Source organism: Solea solea, chromosome 15 (genome assembly GCF_958295425.1).
Source record: "Solea solea chromosome 15, fSolSol10.1, whole genome shotgun sequence".
NCBI classification, from domain to species: domain Eukaryota; kingdom Metazoa; phylum Chordata; class Actinopteri; order Pleuronectiformes; family Soleidae; genus Solea; species Solea solea.
The window spans coordinates 15,992,615-16,015,230 of record NC_081148.1 but is presented as its reverse complement, the minus strand read 5'-3'; the positions used below and the strand labels follow the sequence as shown (position 1 = coordinate 16,015,230).

Genomic DNA, 22,616 nt, shown 5'->3' with positions numbered 1-22,616 from the left:
CATCACAATTTCCCCTCACAATAGCCCATTCATTCCAGATCCAACCACTCAAATCTCATATTTGCAAGGCAGCTTAAAAAAACAGACTAGAGTAAAATGTGCAGTGTATTCTTTTTATTTTTATTGCCAATACTGAACATAATAAACCAGGAAACAAACATTCTCCTGGATTTATTTCATATTTCTTTTTGAGTGTACAAACTTCCCGAGAAGGAAGACAGAGAACCGCCGGTACGAAAAAGTTTGAAGCCAGTTCTTCATGACACTCGTGAAAAGTAGAAAAAGAAAAACGGCAAATTATCCAGACACTGCTCCACCTCTGGAATTATGAAATAACAGGAATGAGCCACAACCCATCTGTACAAATAATCAAAGGTCCTCTGCAGGTGTCTGCAGCTTTATATAACAGAGGGACAGCCTGCCATTGTAAACACAATTATTTCAATTTTCCAACCAAAAGAAAGTGACAGTATAAACCCATTCACATGATTAGCTTGTGCTAACCACATAACTTCTCTTTTTTAGCATAACATGGGATGACATGTATAGATGACCTGCTGTTACATTTACATGAAGAAGACAATGTTAGTGTTCCAACTTTGAAAATGTCAAATAGAATACAAAAAAAAATCCAACCCAAAACATATTAAGACTTTAAAACCATGAATGTTATTAAGAGTGTCTCTGAAACCAACTCGACGATTTCATTGGCAAAGACAGCAAACACTGGAAAGAAATAAAGTACACATAGCAGTTTGCAGTCTGCATAAAAACATTGTGAGACTGTTCAGGATCCAGGTTAATAAAAATAACAATAATAATAATCATAATAATGGAATCACACAATGTAAACACACACCTCAACAACTTATAAGTACACTTGAAAAAGAACAACAAATAAATAATGAAATCACATTGCTCCATCATGTCAACCTACAAACAGTATATTGCCCCTAGTTTTTTTAAAAGACACAAAACCAGACTCCAAACACACATACAGTAGATCCACAACATGACAGCAAACCCAGTTCTCAATTCAAATTGTACAACTCTCCAGTTTATGATTCATCTCGCACACACACACACACACACACACCAACACTGACAACATCAGGTAGTTTCAATCCAAACATGAATGACAACTTGTATACGCCCGGTTTCCTGAATCAAGAGACAACCTCGCACAACAAATACATGTAGGCACAGCTATGATCTTCAAAGTGCATATGAGCAAACACCTATGCCATTTTCCTTTAAGCGAATTTCTGCAAACGGGAACTTTATGTAATTAAGACAACTTCTTCAAGACATCGATCAACAGTCTCTCATCTGGCTACAAAATTAGCTCAAATAAACCACTTTTTAATTGTTTTCCCCATAGGAAGAAGTTCTTCAAAACAACCAATAATATGTAGATACCCCCGAAAAAAAAGATGTGCTTGTACATTTGAAAGTACAGTACATTCATACATGTGGTCCATACTTAAATTCAATTCATAATCATAAGATAAAATAAAATAAAATAAATACATCAAATAGGGCAATAACAAAAATGAAACATTCTCTTTGGAAAGAAAGCTTCACAACTGATCGAATAAGAAAAATAATGAACTGGTGAACTGGTCGATGAAAAGACAAGTCTTTTTCGGGGAGAAGAAGTTGAGGAAAGGAACCGGGGTCTTCCTAAACTGTGACCTGCACCACCTTGCAGAGTAGCAAACATTCAGGAGGATCCTCTGGAGAAGCTTAATGGAGAAGCTTAATGTCTCCCTGGTGGCAGAGTCAAGGACTTCTGCTGTGTTCTCCCTCCTTCACATGAACATTTTACCTCACTCCAGCTTCGACATCTCGTATTTCGTTGTCATGATTTCCTGAGGGAAAAATATGGAAAAATAAACTGTAGGAAATATCAAATTTAGACAGGAAAACCAGTAAAACAAAGTTATTTTTTTGTTACTACACAGACTGTACATAAGACTTTGGTTAGCCACCAGGGGGCAACTCCTCTTTTTGCAAAAAGAACTACTCCTGAATGGAATAAAGCCCAATTAATAGGCCTAATATTCCTTTTGAGATAACAGTTTCAATCACTAGTTTCAGGTGAAAATTATATTCCCATTTGGAGCAAAATAGCATTACACAATATGAGTGGGTGATAGCTGGTATCATCTCGAGGCCTAAAAATGGGAGTTTGTTTTGCGACCAAAAGACGACGGCCAGTTTACTGCCCAACGTTATAAGTATTTTAATAAAACGGCTCCTAATTTCATATAAAACGAGCTTCTCATTTCTCAACAGCACTCAGCTGGAGTGAGTGAAAACAGTCTCTGACTCTTAACACAAATAAAACTCGTACAAGTACATGATGTCATGCTAAAACACTAAATAAAACTTCCTCTCCAGCTGATAGAAGGAAATAAAGGAAAAAACATGGGATTGGATCTCAAATAAAACTCTTCACAACACTGCAGAACATTTAGGAATGGGGTGAATAAAACAGACACAGCAGCCTGATGTCAGCTGATGTCTCTGATTTATAACTGACTGGTTAAAGTAACACGTTGTGTGTGTATGTGTGTGAATCCTGTTTTGCAGATTATACACCAACGTGTGGTTCCTACCTCATCTGAGTCGAGCAGGACAGGTAAAGCTCTGTGAGGACAAACGGGACCAAAAGGAAGAACAAATTAAAATCACACGTCTTATTCAAAAACAAAATCAGCTGGTTAATTAAAAAAAAAATCAGTGTGACATGATGCTTACACGTCGGTAAGAGAGGTGGGAATGTTATCCTCCACCCACTTCAAGTCCTCCTCCTGGACAAGCAGAAACAACGTTGAACAACAAAGAAAGAAAACACTGCCATCTGCTGAAAGACGCTGCACATGCAACAGCAGCTGTATTTCTTACACATACTCAACATAGAGCTTTGAGAAACAATGTGTTACGTACTGGGTTTGGATCTGTGGACCTCGCTGTGCCGTTTGACTCACTTTTACTTGCTCTCAATTTAATACCATCAGCTGTGGATTAAACAAAACAAACAAACGGCGCTCAACCAACGCAAATATTAACAGCGTTTTGGTTAAAAGGAGAACATTTTTGCGACGTAATCATACCAATGTTCGTCGAGGCGATGAACTCCTCTATCTCCTCATCGTCGTCAGAGTCATCGATGAGAGGTGTAAAAGCATACCTGCACACAGTCGATTAACTGATCCATTGTTCACAAGTGCCAGCCAGAGGGGAAAGTGTTAAACTTAACAGTCCTAATGCATGTCTTACCTCTGGTTGTTGGCAGACGGCCTCCATAAGAACATGATGACGAGCAGGACGATGGAGAACAAGAACCTCCAGAAAGCATCCTCCACCCAGAGCTCAATCCAATCCTAGAGACAAAGAAAGGTACGATTATTAACAAAGCACAAACCTTTAAATTATATCTATTTTTTTTTAATTGACCATGCTGAATTATACTCACAGACTGGCAGTCTGCGAGATGAAATTTCTTTGCTGTCCAACCCATGAAAATGATGGAAGCTGGAGGAAAGGAAACGCCATTTATAAAAAGGCACAGTAGATCTTCTACTGTTATTTATAGACACTCCCCTCTGTGTGCACAAACATTCACTCTGGTACAGAGAGTGTGACATATTCTGGTGCAACTGTGTCACTTACCAATCACAGCAAATAGCAGTGTGTTTGTAAAGTGTCTGTAGAGAGACAACTTCACAGGGTTTCTCCGTAGCTTCAGAGTCTTGATGGTTTGTGCCAGGCTGACAAAGATGTTAGTGGCAGTCAAGGAACATACGTGGCAGACATTGAATATAGTGTGATCAGTGACACCTGTGCTTTTCCGACTATAACATGTCAAACAAGCAGAAACCTTAGTGGGTACATCAGCCAATGCATACAACTCTTTTCTCCTCAGCTGAGTCTGCACCTTTTACTACGAGATGGAAGCACGTTATAATAATGTAAATATGCTTACAGATTTGAAATGTAACTAATATTGTAAATATACATTATTTGATGGATGGATCTATAGATGCAGGTGCATTCAAATGCTACTTGTTTAAAAAGTCAGAAGCTATTTTCTGCTTGCCGTTTGAACAGGAGCACTTCTAAGAGAATAGTGGTTGAGCATGCAATCCCTATTGCTCATTCAGACCAGAACAGTCCATTAATAGCAACAGAGGAAAATGCTGGAAAGAAGAATATGGCAAATCTCAACGGCAGGAAAACCACCAACCAGAAGCAAATCAGTGGTTATCCAACTCAGCAAAAGCTGTAGGATTGATGCAAAGCGGTTTCCACTGCAAAGCAAACTTGCACTTTAACTTTTCTTTCACTGCGAATGATCTTGGAAGGGAATAAGACAAGTGCAGATCAAATGATCCTGGTCTACTCTGGGCACACATTGAAGGAGGCAAGGAGCAGAGAGAAACCACATAAGGAAAGGTTGTAGGTGCACTAAAGGATATCCACCAGCATAGAGAGGAGTCAAGCAGAGCCAGAGGAATGTTGGCCAGCAGGGCCAAGTCAGAGTCTTTTGCCTAGAGGGGAAGACAGAGCAGGACCAGAGGACCCAAGGACAGAGGTGAAAGATGAGGAAAAATCTGACTCAGAGAGCACGATCATGAAGAAGGGGGCAGCACGGAAATGAACCATTTACCAAAAGTGCAAAGAGGGAAAACAAACAGTCACTCAATTCACTATCAGTACGATCAGATATATCTTTTTTTGTATGTCATTACTGGTGCTGCTAACAAGTGGACACAGGTAGGATATGAACCAGATGGCACCGGATTCAAACATAGCCAGACAAATTGCAGTAATGAAAGCGGAGCCATTGTCTGTACCCTTGATTTTTTTTTAAAAATAAGGAAAATACACAAACTGTTAAGTCACTTTCAAACACAATACGACAAAAAAACAAGAATCATACACACAATCAGAAATCTTTAATTTATGAACTCATGCTACGGGTAAAAAAAAACCCCATAACACTACATTCCTCTCCTTAAATTCAGATATTAGCATTGTTTAGTTATCACGACTGTTATTCAGATTAAACAAGATATTAAAATCTTAACTTCTAATACGATACACAACGACTTACCCCAGTAATCCTCAGGACACCTTCGATGCTAGCAAAGGCAAAGTAGAGAACACCGAGCCCCACAACTCTGTGCATGACTGTCCCCAGTCGAGGCCTATAACAAAAAGGAGATGAAGTTTGTCGCCCGTTTTTTAAATAAAGAAACGGTATCTTGTATCTCTGTGTGCAGATATTTGCTGACATACTTTACGATGCCATATCCAAGACTGACAATGATAACTAGCAACCGAGCCAAAGTCCTCTTGAGGGCGGAGACCAGCTCAGCAAAGATCAACAAACCTGATGCTAAAGGCAACAGGAACAGTGGAGGGGGGGGGGGGGGGGGGGCAGTGTTCATTTAAAAACCAAACATCATAAAAATGGTCAAAACATTTTGAGCTGATTTGTAGACGCTCACATGCAGAGCCGACAGTATTGGTGTTTTCATATTCAGCGCAGAAGACGGCCATCTCCACCATCCCGAGGAATATGACCCCTGCTATCCAGAACTGGATCCTCAGCAGATCCTTCCAGTAGCACGCTGCCCAGACAAACCACAGCAGGGCGTACAGGATGTACATGATGCACATCACCATGTAGAACTATGAAAACAAAAGGAAAGGTCCATAAACACGTGTGGGAGAAACTGGCTTAGATTAGGTAGAAACCAACATTTCTCAAAATCTGACTTTTGTTCGACAAGTGTGAGCACTTACGATCATGAGAGGCCATTCTGTGATGGAAATGTAGCCGTGGCTGCCTTTCATCACGACACTGACTGGAAAAGCAAAATCCAGACAGCAAACCAAAGACAGAGTTAAAAGACCTGCTCTGATTATGGAAATGATTTCATCACATGAATGCACCACAATGGACTGTCTTTACACAGGAAGTAAAATAATTCAGGGTGATGACAAATACAGGTGCTTATGACACTATTACGACTTACAAACCCTCACCTGTCAAATTCCAGTGAACCTCCTGTTTATTGGGCAGAAACTTGACAACCAGCAAGTAAGGCCCGTCCTTCCATGTGGTGGCTATGACATTGTCTCTGATATTTGCGCTGCTGTTCTTTGCGGTGCTGCTGCTCTCTTCTTCCTCAGTAATCCATCTGGTATAATTTTGATCCTGCAGTGTTACGAATAATAACACACCGTTCAGGACTTTACAAAAAACATAGTTCAATACTATGCATGAACTCTTAAAAGGAAACAACAGAGCTTCTTTGTTTTCTTACTGGCACTTTGCCCTCAACAGGTGGAACAACTTGACGTGGTTCCGCCTTGGCTTTCTGAAAAACACATGACTGGATATTGTAATACAGAACGATGGTAATAGATAATGCATGTGGGACAAGAGTAATGCAACAAACCTACTTTGAGCATTGGGAAAGAGCGCATTACTCTGTTGCACTTCATGGGACTGTACACATGTTCAATGTACTCTCCTTGTCCGAGGGGATTTGGGTCCAGGCTCTCTCCACGACTCAAAGGCGTTCTCTCATACATTTCCTGCGGACCGTGACAACACACAATCAGCATTCACAAAAGATCAAGTCTAGTCAGATGTTCAGTGGCGCACTTTGCCTTTGTTCTCACCTCTATATTAGTGAATTCATTGTGACAGGGGTAGTATTTTAAATACCAGTGAATTGTGAAGGTCATTTCCTCCGGACAGCCAAAAGAAACAACTAAACAACAACAACAACAAAAGATAATTAACACATGGGACACCACCTTCTCACAATAGACATATTTTCCACATCATCTTACCTTTAAGTTCAATATCAGTGTCTTTATACATGGATTTTCTTAACAGCAGTGGCCTTGAGATCTGTGGGAAATGTAAAGAAGGTTTATGAGTTGGAGTGCAGCCAAGGACTGTTTTCTTATTAAAACAGATGCAATTAGACTGAAGGGACTGTTTGGGTGTGATGGAGGCTCAGTGGTTAGGATGTGCCTTGAGTTCAATTCCAATCAGACTGAGCCCTAACTGTTTTAACAGAGGGAAAGGTCACGGACGTGTGGATCAGGTGAAATGGAAACTTAAATACTATCCATGGGTGTATTTCTGTCTGTCTGTGTGTCTGAGTTCAGTGTAGAGTTAAACAACACAGGTAAAAAATATCTAATTGTGAATTTTGCAATTTGATTTAAGATATGAGTCAAAGTTCAATTTACGTAGTTGTAGTTCAATGTCAGCCAAATGACCTCCCCACGTTTGACCATGCCTCTGCGTGCACCCAACAGAACACATCAGGGCCACCACAACACCTGAGACTTCGCACTACTTAAATTATTAATCGAGGCTTTCTCATTCGTTCTTGAATCCAGTCTGGGAGCTGGCTTAATACTGTACATGTACTGACTCTACATAAGTGAATGACAGGATTGTAAATCATCTTTCGTGGCGTGTTTTCTAGGGATGGGAATCAGTATTGGCCAATATCGGTCCAATACTCAAAATCAATGGATTGGATATTGGACAGATAAAAATGTAAAACTCGAATCAATCCAAAAATCCTATGTATCGCATGCTTCAAGATGCACAGACTGTAAAAAAGTAAATACAAATCAGCAAAAGCATTTTAGCCGAGTCAGTTTGTGCTGTTTATTTCTTCTTCAGGGAGAACAATAACAATATCTGAGACATAGTTGGAGAACGATGTCTTTGAAATGACTTAGCACAAATGTGTTGTTTACATAGTTATAGTTCATAAATGATCCAACATGACTGTATCGGACTAATAATGGTATCGGTAGATACTTAAGTTAATGCTATCGGTATTGGTAACGGACACAAAAAAGTGGTATGTCCCATCCCTAGTGTTTCCATGATGCAGGTTGTTGGAAATTGCATAAATACAATGATTCCAGGAAAAAGCTGGACGCTCTTTTAACAAAGCAGGGGTTTTCACTTTCCTGTCCCATGTTTTCAACAATATTAAGGAGACAAAGCCGAACTCAAGGGTGGCTAACGCAGGACAGTTGACGCGACTGTCAGCTGATAGCGAGCTAGCATAACAAAGCTAATGCAGATAGCATTAGCTAGCCGGTGCTGTGGCTGTCCAGTAGGTGTACCAGGAACATACTCACATTTTCTACTGTGATTTTCCACAGCCCCGTTTCTGGAGCGGCAAGAGCCGCATGTATGGTGTTGAGGAACATAACACCAATGATGAGTCCCCCCCACGGGTACAAAACTCCTTTGCTCGGACAGATCCACGTCCTCATCCCGACGGCGGCAGCCATGTTCCTTGTAGTATGTAACCGCTTCCTGTAGGGGGCGTCATGAACAGCTGGAGGAGGAAGGAGGGACGTGTTATTGATAAATCCTTTGTTCTCAAAGTGTGGTACGCGTACCAGCAGTGGAACGGGAGCTTCATCTGGTGGTACTTGGAGGAGTGCGTAGATAGAAAATGACACAAAAAACAAACAAACCAACACATTTGAGTAGGAGTAGGATGGAAGAGTAAATTATCTTATTAGGAATAAATCTGCCTCCTTTGAAAAGTCTGTAGCTGATATTGCTCGGTCTTTTTACACCACTGTATTTTAACGTTGGTGATAATGAGTTCAATATTTTCTCAGGTGCTACTTGGTATAAATAGTTTGAGAACCCCTGATATAGAGAGATAGTTTTACATGTCTAAAGTAAAAATTCTATTTTCAGTGTGGAACAAGAGTCTACTGATTTACTGTTTAATTGTCACCTTTAAAGGAATGAATATTTTACAGTAGCAAGTTATGGATATCATTGATTAAAATATAGCTGACATTCCATTTACTTTTCTTTCATTAGGGTCTGCCTTGTTGGGATTGGACTGAGAAGTATTGGTCTTGAGAAGGTCAGTGTTTTTACCAGATACGGTCTTTAAGAGGAAACAACACCCACCACACATGTGTATATACAAATCCCCAAATCTACATGTTTTGGAGAATATTTCCTCACCACTATAACTATCATAGTGACCAAAGGTTAGTAAAGAGCTTTGAAAGGAGTCAACAAATGAGTCGTATACATATAAAATCACTTTATAAACATTCTGTACATTTTTATATTTACAAGATAAAATTTCAATTCTGTTCAACAGTTTCACAGTTCAATGTATTTTAAGCTTATTGGAACATGTTCATTAAAACAGACATTTCTAACACTGATGTATCGGCTGTCCAAGTAAGGCACAAGCTGCTTAAATAAGAACACTATAGTCCACATTAGAAAACATCCAGGTGCTCCCAGTGTAAAAAGGCAACGTGTTTAGTACTGATGCATTATGGTGGCAGTTTTATCACAGTTCTGAACTTCTGGGTACCAATCATCACAGCAGGCGAGACGTATCGCATGAGCTGTGCACCATCACTGTCACATCACCATCACTCCACAAAAGAGGAGTGTCCACGGCAGGAGATCTCAGAGAAGGGTCAGAGGCGATTGCCACCACATAACGATCATCCTCCTCATCCTCCCGGCCCTCGTGAATGTCCACAGTGACGACGGCATTTTCTGCTGCCCGATGGCTGCAGGAAGGGGAGGAGCTGAACACCGGGTGTCCAGCATGAGGTGTTTCCCCATCAGGGTCCTCTTCAGGAAAACTGGTGTTAATATAAATGATATCGTCCCTGCTGGAAGACTCTGGGAGCTTTTCGGTGAGCTTGTCCAACATTTCTCGAAGTTGGAGAAAGGCAGGTCGGTCCAGCGGATCTGCCCTCCAGCAGCTGTACATGATCTCGTATCTGGGTGCAGGTAAATAGAAGAGATATCTCTGTCAATAAATCTTGTTGCATTTCTTGTATGACCTTTTGTTTTTTTGCATGCAGTTAACACAGCTGGAGGAGTTTGTTTATTCAACCTTTAACCCCTTAATGCCTAAATATATTTCCAATTATCTATAAAAATGAATGTGTGTTTTTGCTTTTTAGCAGATGCTAAAGTAAGTGGAGGTTGTTCATTTTAATATAGCACATACAATAATAGATCAGGCATTTAAGGAGTCCCCTCCCCTGGAGCACCAGAGAGTCTCATGCCCAGACTCACATGCCCTACTATTGTTCTTACACAGCCATTATTGTTGGATGTTGCGAATTTGCTACAACCCGAAATCAGCAAATAACTTCCACAATTTCCGTCACATGTAGTCTATTCTGATGTGTCAGCAGTAGAAGCAACCAATAAACTAGTACATATCTTTTCCTTAGCAAAACTTCCCTCAAATTTGAGGAATTTCCCGTCATTAGCAGCCAAAATCTATGTGTTCTGCGAGCCAACACTTCTACTTTCATCAACTGGATTTAGTTTACACTGCGACTGCTAGATGGCGGCAAAGTGCTTCCAAATGCGACCCTTGGTATGTGTGGAATATACATCAACCGGCATTAGTGGGATACATACGCCACCTCGTCTGCATTCATACCAGTCGTTCATCTGTCCAATATCACTGTAGATGGCAGTAGTGAGTAAAACCATTTCACTTTTAGAGACTAATGTTGTTTGTTGGATGAAAGTCAAAACAGGAGAACTGAAAACATAATGTTATGTTGCTCGAGTTTAACCATGAACTTTGCTACAACAAAGAGGAAGAAAGGGGGGAGTGGAACATACCAGGGCTTGTTTAGTATTTGTATCACGTCCAGAGGAGACAATACTCACAGCTCATCCAAACAGTCTGCTGGTTGTTTCAGTCTGTGTCCTTCCACAAGGTAGTCGTAAATCTCATGGTTTGGGATGCCAGGGTAGGGAGTCATGCCTCGTGTAGAAATCTCCCACATGGTAACACCAAATGCCCACTGCAAGACATAGCATATAAACTTTAATTGATGTTGCATCATAAAGTAAAAAAAAAAAGTCTGTCATTTGTTTCTCAGAAATACAATTCACTTAACATCATTGTAAGTGAGGGTCACCCCTCAATGATTTCTCCAGTGTAAATAAAGGTTGTATGTATTTCCCTTAACCTTAAATTGTGCTGTTGTGCAATGTACTAAAATATATTTCAAGAGAATAATCCAAGTCCACTAAAAAGTGAATATGTCTTGCCTTTCTTTTAACCCCAGTTCATAAATGCCCAAAAGCTCAGATCTGTGTGAGAACTAGTATATGACTTGTGTCAACAATACAAAAGATGGTTGGACACTTGATGGAAATGGAGGTTAATCTTCAATATTTAGGCTCCCGGAAATCCAAAGGAATGTTGAGGACTGATACCACAACAGAACAAATGACGTGTGAAAGACTCTAAACAAATCTAAATCACACCCTTAGAAAGAAGGCCGAGTAATTAAAGCTGATTAAAGTCAGCAGACTTCATCTAAAATTAAAGACATATTAAAATCCTTCTTTCAGTGAGTTGCTCTACAGTGAATATCATTACTGGAAGAGACGAAATATATTTTTTTTTGTGGTGAACCTGTCTTTTCTGTCAGGAGGAAGGCAGGAGTTGCTGCAATCATTTTGTGTGTGTGTGTGTGTGTGTGTGTGTGTGTGTGATGTGCTCCCATTTTTTGCATACCATGACCAAAGAGTGACAGTGCAGAACAAGCAGGAGCAGATGGAAGTACTTACCACGTCACTTTTTACGGTGAAAACTCTGTCGGCAAGACTCTCTACCGCTATCCATTTCACAGGCATCTTGGCTATTCTGCCTTGTCTGTAATAATCTCCACTGTAGATCTTCTTGGATAACCCAAAGTCTGCTACACACACTGTCATATCATCACGCAGCCTGTAAAACAATGTAAGGAACATATTTGATATAAAACGGGAACACACAATCAGATGAATAGTTTTTATAGTTCATTAAAAGTGAGTGCTAATCATTTTTTTTGGGACTTACATGCAGTTGCGAGCCGCCAGGTCACGGTGTAGGAAGTTGCGCCCACTGAGATACTCCATACCCAAAGCAATGTCAACCATGAACTTTAGGAGTGTCTGAGTGGGCAAAAACTGTGTAAAAAAAACAATTATGAGTTAATATTATTAAGTCTAACAATAATACACTATACACGTAGTTCAGTGTTTGGATAAAATCTTACCATTGGACTCTCGCCAAGGCGTGAGCGGAGAAGGAAGCTATGCAGATCTCCGTATTTCATGAATGGCAGAATGACCATGGGCTTGGGAAAATGTCCCGAGCCAACTTCCAAGCACACACCTAAAGAGGAAGTCAGTGCACATGACTGAAGTTAGAACATGAAAATGAAAATGGACCAGGGAACAAAACAGAGTAGTGAGGTTCTAAAGTATCACCGAGCAGGCTGATGACGTTAGGGTGGTTGAAATCTTTCATGCAGGCCGCCTCGTTCAGGAACTCTTCAATCTCCCTTTGAGAGAAGCTGTCCACTGTCGGAGGAAAGACAAGAAGGTCAAATATTTGCTTGTCAACTCCTTTAGAGTCGATCGAAGAATCCATTTTCCCGATAAAAAACTCACATTTCATTGTCTTGACGGCAACTTTTTCCGATGTCCCATCCGGTTGTCTTAAATGTCCCTCCATCACTGAGCCAAATTCACCTAATAAATGAAACCAGATCATTGATAATTATATTATTATTTGCTAGCATTGTACTTTAAAGGAATATTTAGCTTTGTATTACTAGAATAGGGGCAGTATGTTTTCAAAACTGAGAAAAAAATTTGAGAAACTGAGGTTGGGAAGCACAGTTTTTCAAAAATACTGCCCCTATTCTAGTAATACAAAGCTAAAAGCAAATCGGTGACGTATTCCTTTAACCTAGTTATGATACTAATATGGAAGTGAGTGTGTGTTCTGTGCACACGTCACCAGACTTAATCTGTTTGCTCACCCTCTCCAAGAATCTTCCCTATCAAGAGCAGGTTCCTCATGACCATCACGTCCTGAAGTTTGGCCTGGAGATCATCACTAACACCTAGGTTCCCAACTGCAGACAGATATAAATGACAGTTATTTGATTAATGTGCTTAAAACAAGATAACATAGATATAATCTATATGCATTATGATTGTATCGCCCTCATCCAGTGAAGAACATACGTGTGACTCCTATGACTGATCGATTGTAGGATCTTTGGGGTTTGTATTGTACAACAGGCTGCGGCTTCTCTCCAACTCCAAACACTTGCCTGCAGGGGGAGACATGGGAAATCAAGGGTCAGAAATGAATTGGGGGAAAAAAAGGCTTTTATGTTTGCTGCTCCCTTTGCCTGGAATGAACAAGAGAAATATTTGAAAGTTCAAGGCTTGGTCTCACTGAATGTTCTTAGGAGAACGCTGGACACCTCTGTCTGTACATGGTCTCTCTGATTTATGGGGTTGCTGTGATTGGGTCAGGTTTATTTGGTTATTAAATGTTTTTGTAGTATGTATAGCTGCTGACGGTCTGTTGTTTGTAACTGTGCTGCTGCCTGACATGGCCAGGACACACTTGAAAAAGAGATTTTTGTTTTTTCCTGGCTAAATAAAGGTTAGATAAAAGTGAATAATCCTTTCACTTTTGTCTTTACACACACATGCTGACATTTAACTGAAGAGTTTGTCATAGTACGACAGCCCTCTGAGTTGTTTCTTTCCTGAATGGGTTCAGATACCGTTTTCCTATCTGAGCAGCAGCACTGTGACACATTCCTGTCCGTATCCTGAAAGGCGAGTCTGAGTCACAGACTTGATAATAATGAATTCCAGAGATTTTACAGGTGGTAGCCCTGTGTTTCTGCAGCTGGCCAGTTAAACAGGGGGTGATTAAGAGGAAGTAAAGGCAGTTCATCAACATAAGTGTTTGTCTTACTGCTGCAGATGTATTACTCAGCAACCCCTCTGGGTAAAAAGTTTTTATGTTTTTAAATTGGCCACAAACACAGCGCTCTGCATAAAATTTGGAAAATAAGTGAAGGTGAAAGAGAAATCATCATACCCAAACCAAGATTCAGAGCTCCGGTTGTGTACACAGATACCAGCCCAGAGGATAATAAGCAGGAGACAGAAGCTACACACCACTCCCAGCACAACATGGACAGAGTGTGGAACCCCAGTGTCCGGGCTGGACGATGGGGACACCACTGATTCTGAGACAGAGGGAGGAAATGATTAGCGTGGATGAAGTTTAGTTATGGAAAATCCAGAAAATGCTGCTATTTCAATAGAAAACTGCGTATTTCACCGCAGCCACCTTCAGCTTAATCTGGCACTCATTTGTTCACCAAAATCACTTGTAGTAGTGTCTGTTATCACAGTAAAATGCTGCCCAAAATATGAGAACAGTACATTCTTGAGATTCAGTCAATCAATCTAAGAATGCTGTAAAATTGCTTTATGGATTCATAGGGCAGTTATTATGTCTACGTCAGTGGAACTACTATACATTACATTGTCCAGGTGATAAAGTCCACAGTTCCCAGATGAGGAGTTAAATCAGTAGAGCAACTTACTGTCCTCTGGCACAAACAGCCAGACCCGTGGGCTGACCATGCCGCTTCCTGCCTGTGTGCAAGCAGCCACTTCCACACTGTAGGTTGTGTTGAACTCCAGCACCGGTACAAAGACCATGGTTTTGTAACTGTGGATCTGAAATCAATAAATATAATCGTCTATCACTGGGCACCTGATATTCCGCAAGAATTGGAGCTTTGCACGCTGCCCCCTTTTTTCAATACATCCTAATAGAAATATGTACATGTATAACATATTTTGGGATTATATATTACCTCTGTAGGGAGATTAATTAAATCTGTTGACCCCTTCTTTTCATCCATTCCACTTAATACACAATACGAAACTATAATGTCCAGTCACTTTGTGTAAGACACCGCTTTGTCACGTATACTTGGAATTTATACAAAAAAAGGGAAGGGGACAAACTCTCAGTACAAGCTCAAATGCTGCATGAGAGGGAGCATGTGACAGACATAGTCCTGGATTTCACAACAGCACACGGTAGCATCTGGTGTTCCCGTCCCTCACTAATGTGCTGACAGTCTGACAGAGAATGCTGAATCCATGATTAACAGTCTGTCACGTCTGTGCTACTAAACAAAAGACAACACGTAGATGAACGCTCTGACAACCGCAAGAGCTCAACACATTTTGGAAATGACCTCAAATTTGAAAAAAGAAAAAAAAAAAAAAAAACGGCATCAACACTTCAAAGTCCAAATTTATTATATATTTATTGTAATTCTCTCATTTCTCTGATTTATCTTTCTTAGTAATGATGGCCACATTTTGACTTCATGGCTATTTAAGGGCAAGTGACTCTGAGGATTACGTTTGTGCAAATTCCCAGAACTCATTGCTAATATAAACCATATCTTTGTATGTAATGACATCACTGACTGGGTAGAATATGACAGTCTGTGGCACACATCCCATTGTATTCATATTTTATTGACTCTGGGATGACTCAGGGCCCTGTGCTGAATGAAGAAAAACACTGATGACTACTCTTCACACCATCACCTTCCTTGGACTACTACACACTCAGGAAGGACGGGAAGCCCGCTATTGTACTAGAGCGCACTAATACACTAACAGGGGGATGAGTACGCACAAGCAGCATCATGGAATACTGCCAAGGACGTTTAATACAAACAAAATAGTTTGCCATTAACTTCGGTGTTGCTATCTTTGTATGTATATGCACTTCTTGCCCTGTTATGTTACTTATTGAGAGTGGTGATAGTGTTGATGATCACAGATAATAGGGAAGCTGACCTTTGGTTCTGTAGGCAGGACAAAGGGAGGGTCACATTTTTCAGATTCACAATATTTTTGCCAAGACTCATTCTTTTCACATTTGTCATGCATTAGTAATTGTTTTGTAAAACTGGAAACAACATGTCAGCTGTTCATTTGACACAATACGATATATATTATAACAATCTGAAAACGGTGAACCTATTGCTATAGCATCACCATTTTACATATATTTTACCCCATTTTTGATGTGATTTATTGTCACCTATAATACCCAATTCAAATTATTGTATGTTCTGTAATTACTGTATATTACTTATCAATAGTTTTAGTAGTTTAGTTTCATTGTCAGTGACCTGTGGTGCATTCAAACTACCTTCAGGCTCAAAGGGGATTACTTCTCTGTTCACTCTCTTCACCCCATATCTCAGCTTTAATTTATTGTTACGCAAACTGAACATGCAATATGATCACATAGTGCATTTGCCCACAGTGCATAAGTTATCGTGACTGCCACATAAACACTACACTTCTGTTTCCGGCAAACTCACTTTTTTCTCCTGTGTGCCGTGTCTGACGATAACATCGTAACCGCGCAGAACGCCATTTATCTTATCTTCTGGAGGAGGCTTCCACCTGATCACCAGCCATGACTCATTCCGCTGTATGGTGACGTTTCGGGGGTAAAGCGAAGGCACTGGGGACATGACAAGAAACATGAAAACACATGGATTGAGACGTAATCAAGAGACATGGCAAGATTTCCAATAACAAAAAGGAAAGGAGAAATCATTGCGTACACCTAGGAATGTGGTCACTTCTAGGCACAGCACATCACATCTTTCAACTAAAATATCCCCCATGATGACTTAAGGAAGGAAACTGTAGTCAGTTCCACCCAGTGAGGACTTTGTGTTTTCTCAGAGAGACCACTCCCATTTCCTATGTGCTACCACAGGAAAACCACAGAGATTTAGTGGATATGACTTTCTTCTGAAGGGGACCGACCATGAGCAGAGCAGGTAGCTGCACAATGTGCTTAAATTCTGCTTATTAAAGGTTGCCCCTGCATGGAGGCTTACATCAAGCACATTCTGCATGGGAAAATAGGCTAATTACATAGGCGACCTCCTGAAACCCAAACAAGGTGGAGGAGCAAATACATAACATTCTCCTAAACAACATTCGACCTGCAAATGTTTCCAAGTTTCTCACACACCTCCTTCTGTGGTGCTACTATGGATCCACGAGCTGAAAGGAGAGGCTCCCACTTCGTTGCTGCAGGAAACACTCGTGTTGTATGACGTCAAAGCTTTGAGCCCCGGGACTTCACACTGGAACGGCGGCGCGGTGATGTTGATGAACCTGGTGGTCATCACTTCCCCCTTCCGCCGACTCACCTCTTTAACCTGGAACAGAGCAATGAAGAGTGACAGTTGATCGGTTGAGGTGGACATTAAACGGCGGCACCAGCTTGTGGAAATGTGAGGCTCACCCTGATGTGGCATTTGGTGAGTGGAGCGAAGCCATCGTGGCCAGGTCTCCAGCTCAATATCAATTTATTGGACTGGGTTTCCACCACGGTAACATTAGACACAGGACTGGGAAGCACTAGAAAACGCCACAAAACCATTATTAGCCCCTTAATATGAATGAATATGGTCAGATGGGGATGTCAGCCTGACAGGAAGACTTGCGTCTTACCTTTGATGTTGATACTTGCTTCTCTGGAGGTGGAGACGCCCTTGGCGTTGTAGGCCTCACAGCTGAACTGTGTGTACTTGTCCACGCCTGCATTTGACACAGAGGACAGTGTTGCACGGTGTTGTTTGAATTCAAAACAACCAATTCTCGAGGTCATCATAGCGCTAAATGTTTTGGCAACTAAACATCCCCTCAGCTGTTGTTTTACTTTTGCAGTGGGAAGAAACAGTACCAATCAGGACGACAGAACAACAACTTCTTCTACTTTTTGTACAAACTAACTGATTCCTCTAGGTGTCAAAGGTAAATCTGGGGCTATGGTGCCACGTCAGCCTCAAGAGAGAAGCAAAAATGAAATTGATGCCAACGGTACAGGATGACACACTTCTTTGTTTTAGTATCTCAAAAGTTCACATACTTCCTCAAACAGTAAGATCAAATCGAGTCTTTCCACTGTCATGTCCTGTCATAACAATCCTTTTGCAACGGCCTTTTTCACCAGAACACACAATTCCCATCTTTCAAAAGTCACAGATCTACCCCTTTCGACTAGGACTGGGACAGCTGCTAGATAATGTCCCTTTTGTGCTCTGGTTTACCAGTGTCTCTGTCTCGGAAACCATTCCACAAAGCCAAACACAGAGCAGCCTGTGAGCGATGACTGAAACCAACTTGGGATGTTTTGCTTACATTCTACAGAATAGCACCAGCTCATTAAGTTTATCTTCATCTGCATGGAGGTTTGTACAAAGACAGAGTCACGTCTGATTGAATCATTTGGATTCTGCTGACTTTGTGCCAACAACATACGTCCGTGTTTGGAAAACTCTGCTCAAGTTGAAACATTGCTACACACACACACACATATGTACATATATATATATACATATATATATAGCCAAGCTTGTTGTTTCCCCTTTGTGGCTAAGATTCCGCCAGACATTATGGATTCCTGTGGTGACATGTTTTCATGGTGACAATAAGAATAACAGGGTCCACAAACCTTTCTCCAATTATACCTGCAGCATAATCCTTGCATAAATTCAGTAGTTTCCACTCATAACCAAGAGCTTCAAGAAAAGTAATTATGTGAGACCAAAGAGGAAATTCCCAGTGCGAATCTCATGGCTCATTTAAAACACACGTTTAGTAAAGTTGTATACTTTTGGGAAATGAGAAAAGGATCAATTTCAAGCACTTCCATTTCTGCCTTCTCTGCGCGTGGGAAGTATATGACAACAAAATGCAACAACAGCAGCTGAGGGGAAGAAAATAGCAGGGTTGGAATCTCAAATGGAAACATCATACACGATGACAGGATTCAATAAATGCAGAGCAGAAAATCGGGTGGAACGACCAAATGTATAACGTGGAAGTGGTGCAGTGTAGATCCAGCGGCCTGTAATTATCAGGTCTGGGAGAGTTCCAGCTTACTGAGCATCTATGTTATTTTCCATTTTTTCTTTTGGGCTGCGAGTACAGCCATAGATCACTCCACCGGGTCGCGACTCATGCACTAAGAATTTTCACCTCACTCCGTCTGTTTATTCTGCATCATAAACAAAACAGATCATCTGCTGTATCCCGAGAAAGATAAACAACAATGAGAAACGTCTGTATAGCTTTAGTTAACACATTATGTGATTTCATGCTACAGGAGCCGGTAACAACCCTAAAATAAAACCAACAATTAGTGACCACTGTGCACATCAAAAACACTCTGCTAATGAACTCAAATGTGCCATGGACTCATAGTATGCATGAGTTTGCAGGGGTGCACAGCTTTATTGTGCCAGTGTTTGGTCCTGCAGAGCTGTGGTAGAGTGGAGGCTGCCAGCCTCTGTGTCCAGCCCCTCCCCGTTGGGCAGTGGGCCGTTCTGTGAATAAGGTCTTTGTCCTCTGGGTCAACCCCCGAACCCCCGTCTCTCTGTGCTGCCTTACACATTCTCATACTAGGCCCAGGTCCTTGCACATGCAGGCGGGGCCAAAGCACAGCTCAAAAACCTTTAACCCTGTCAGGTTTTGGTCGTATCTCCACCCAAAGACTGCAGCAGGCAGTGCTTAGCCTGCAGGCAAGCTCGAGATGAAGGGTTAGAGCACTGAGAGCAGAGAGGTTATGCTTCTAATGACAAACGTTTGTGCTTTGTGTGTGGTGTTTTGGGATCCTATGAACTGAGCTTCTCTTATCGAACGAGCACAAACACAAGCTCTGCTGATATTGACATGAGTTTGATTCAAATGTGTTGTGTAACTCTATTTTAGACTTTTTTTTTTAGGTTTCATGCAAAGTTGTTCCCAGTGCTGGACTAGCAATTATTCCACTAAGACGACCTGTATTTAGAGGACATGTAGTGGAGCAGCCTACAGGAGAGACTCCTCTGTCTCTGAACTGCCCTGTGATTGGTCGAATCCTCCTGTTGCACCGCATATCGAGCTGTGAGGCTGTAAATAGAGCCTATAGGCGGCGTAAAAGTGTCATTCTCTCTCCGATCACTTGATTTACACAATGCTGGAAGGTTATTATGGAATTATTGATTAATAACGAGCCTCAAGAGTCCGGCCTTCTGTACCTTTAAGCGCTTTGTTTGCTTTATTTTAGCTCATTGGAGCAGGAGGCCCCAATGGCTCTGACCATGGTGATAAATGCCACTGCAGTATCCGGGGTACAGATGCTGAGGCAGCAGAGACGAGGCAGAATAGAAACCACCAAACAAAGGGATTCCAGCTGAGTAAGACCTCGTCCCTACTGTGTCACCATAGTTTTATCTCTGCTGATGAATGTTTTGTATTTTAAACCACTGACACTTGCAGTGGAGTTATTTTTCCTCTTCTCAATAAACAACCAACAAATACAGACACTGCAAAGAGTTCAAAGGAGACATTTCCATTTTAACAAGATCCTTTTTACGAGAAGAAAATTGCTTCTGCTCTGATCTGACACATTTCAGAATGATAAAGGACCAAAGTACAATGTGAGTGTGGAAAAACAGAGCACGGAGCTGTCAGTTAAACTTAAATCAAGTCTGAACAACTTGCAACAGGAAAGACACGAGAAATTACACTTCTTTTTTTCGACATTTTTCATCAACTCAGAAGGAACAGGAAACGGGAGTTGACTGTGACAAACATAGGCTGTACGTGTGAGAGGAAAAGAGTGACTGTGTGTGTGTGTGGCGGTCGTGTCTCACCTGACACAGAGAAGATGCTGGGAGAGCTATGAAAGTCACTGTCCGGTAATCCATTGCGGAGCCAGCGGATCTGAATGGGGTCTGGGGGTCCCACGGCTTCACAGGACATCGTGAAAGCTGTATTTCTTGTCACATTCCTTTCCTCGGGTTGGTGAATAAACGTCGGCAGACCTGCAGGAAGATGCGAGGCGTGAAAGTGTCAAATAAAAACAAAATAGAGGAAGAGGAAGATCCCATTGTACGCGTCATATTTAAACTCACCATTGACCGCCACAAAAATGGGTTGAGACTCTACAAGTGTGTTGCCAATACTGAGTCTGCAGCGATACTCCCCGGCGTCCAGTCTCTGCACTTTGATGCTGTAACAAAGTACACGAGAAAATGCCATTCTGTATGTGTAACCTCTATCTTTTTATTCTTTTTATTCTTTTTTACATGTTATTATCAAGCTGTACACACCTGACAGTGGAGAGGAGAGTTGTAACCCCGTCTGTGATCGTCTGAAGCTCATTGATGACGACCTGACCGTTTGCCGTCAGGTCCTGGCCATTCTTCATCCAGATGATGGTGGGCTCCAGCCTGGTGTCTGGGATGTCAATCGAGCAATTGAACTTGGTCTCGTGGCCCTCAGAGAGCTGGATGGAGCTGACGGTGGGCTTGAAGTGCAGCTGCCTCAGCTGATCGGGGCTCAGGTAATACCGTGGAACTCGGGCTGGTATCAAAATAGAATCTGAATTACTGGCCGGTCGCTGAACCCGGGTACTAGAGTGCTGGGCTGCTTCCGGAGGAAGACGTTAGGTTATGGCAAACTGACAACACTCTGAGTGAAGATACATCTGCCAGACAGATCTGAGAGTGGTATCAATCAATCTTCTCATCCAGAGAACTTTCAGCAAGTTGCATTCTCACTGCACAGTTATTCTCCACCAGTCATATTACTATGTGTGAATGACCTTGTTAACCACAAACCGGCGGAACCAGAATTAAACACAGAATACATGACATGGGCTGGATTCATGTGAATATTAAAGTAAATATCTATATTAAAGAAAACTTGCATATAACACAATAATAAAAGCATTCAAAGAGAATGTTAAACTTAAGTTGAGAACTAAAACGGATCATTTTCATTAGTTCAATAGTTTATATATTCACTTTTTATTTCATATATACATTTATTTAAAAAATCAATTGGAGAGCAGCAGTTTAAGGAACGTATATACAGTAATTTTGGTAGATTTATGACATAAATATGTTAATTTAACAGAAAAGTAGTTAGAGATTGATTTTTTTGAGATTTTATGTGTTTTTCCCAGTTATATAAAAAGATATATAAAATAAAACTGTTATTGTAACTTGAACGGTGGTGCTGACAGATTATACTGCCAACACACACACATTCAGGAGTTTTTTTCCCTCCTCAAATGTGCAGGACTGTTACTGAGAGTATGTAAACAAACGCCTTTACGCTCCACATCAGCAGAATGTTAAGATTTAAACAAGATGTCGAAGAGAAACACAAATAAATACCAAACCAACAAAAAGCAAAATACCAGGGGACAAAAACAAACACTGACCGCTCACTGGATTCCTCGTTAGAAAGAGAAAAGTCGTTGCAGAGAGAAAAAGTCCAAACCAGCCTGGAGTTGACCTCTTCTTTGCCATGACCACCACCGGACCTGCGGAGCTCCGCGTTCTGTCCCGCAACACTTCACAAAACGTCCACTTCTTTATTTTACACGCAGCCACATTAACAACAAACAAACCCTACATCACACACTCGAATAGCGGCTTCGTCGTTGTTGATTCAGCCGAGGTTTCATGAAGAGCGCAGAGAGGAGGCAAGAGTTTACCTTTCTCCACGCGTCACAGGAGGCAGCGTCCACTCCACGGAGGCGGGACTTAGGAGAGAGGAATGTGTCGAGAGAATGAAAAACACCAAAACAATGTAATAA

At 41.3% G+C, this 22,616-nt stretch overlaps 2 protein-coding genes across 2 annotated transcripts; both read right to left on the bottom strand.

The window, feature by feature from the left end:
• Positions 1–99: 99 nt before the first annotated feature.
• On the bottom strand, positions 100–8,383 carry tmem87b (transmembrane protein 87B). The gene is made up of 19 exons (XM_058651714.1): positions 8,200–8,383; positions 6,877–6,937; positions 6,703–6,794; positions 6,481–6,615; positions 6,342–6,395; positions 6,061–6,232; positions 5,818–5,879; positions 5,520–5,703; positions 5,308–5,407; positions 5,123–5,216; positions 4,485–4,556; positions 3,679–3,787; positions 3,482–3,540; positions 3,286–3,389; positions 3,120–3,196; positions 2,953–3,023; positions 2,764–2,816; positions 2,622–2,652; positions 100–1,871 (listed from the first exon to the last, which is right to left on the bottom strand). Exons 1-19 carry the CDS (start codon positions 8,353–8,355, stop codon positions 1,830–1,832), a joined length of 1,728 nt encoding a protein of 575 aa, XP_058507697.1. The 5' UTR covers positions 8,356–8,383; the 3' UTR covers positions 100–1,829.
• A 739-nt stretch (positions 8,384–9,122) lies between these two features.
• On the bottom strand, positions 9,123–22,540 carry mertka (c-mer proto-oncogene tyrosine kinase a). Its single transcript, XM_058652232.1, has 19 exons — positions 22,239–22,540; positions 21,121–21,373; positions 20,923–21,020; positions 20,662–20,832; positions 17,474–17,560; positions 17,265–17,380; positions 16,989–17,178; positions 16,321–16,466; positions 14,506–14,641; positions 13,992–14,142; positions 13,115–13,203; positions 12,907–13,002; positions 12,533–12,613; positions 12,350–12,442; positions 12,136–12,254; positions 11,937–12,046; positions 11,666–11,825; positions 10,754–10,890; positions 9,123–9,840 (listed from the first exon to the last, which is right to left on the bottom strand). Exons 1-19 carry the CDS (start codon positions 22,324–22,326, stop codon positions 9,426–9,428), a joined length of 2,736 nt encoding a protein of 911 aa, XP_058508215.1. The 5' UTR covers positions 22,327–22,540; the 3' UTR covers positions 9,123–9,425.
• Positions 22,541–22,616: the final 76 nt, after the last annotated feature.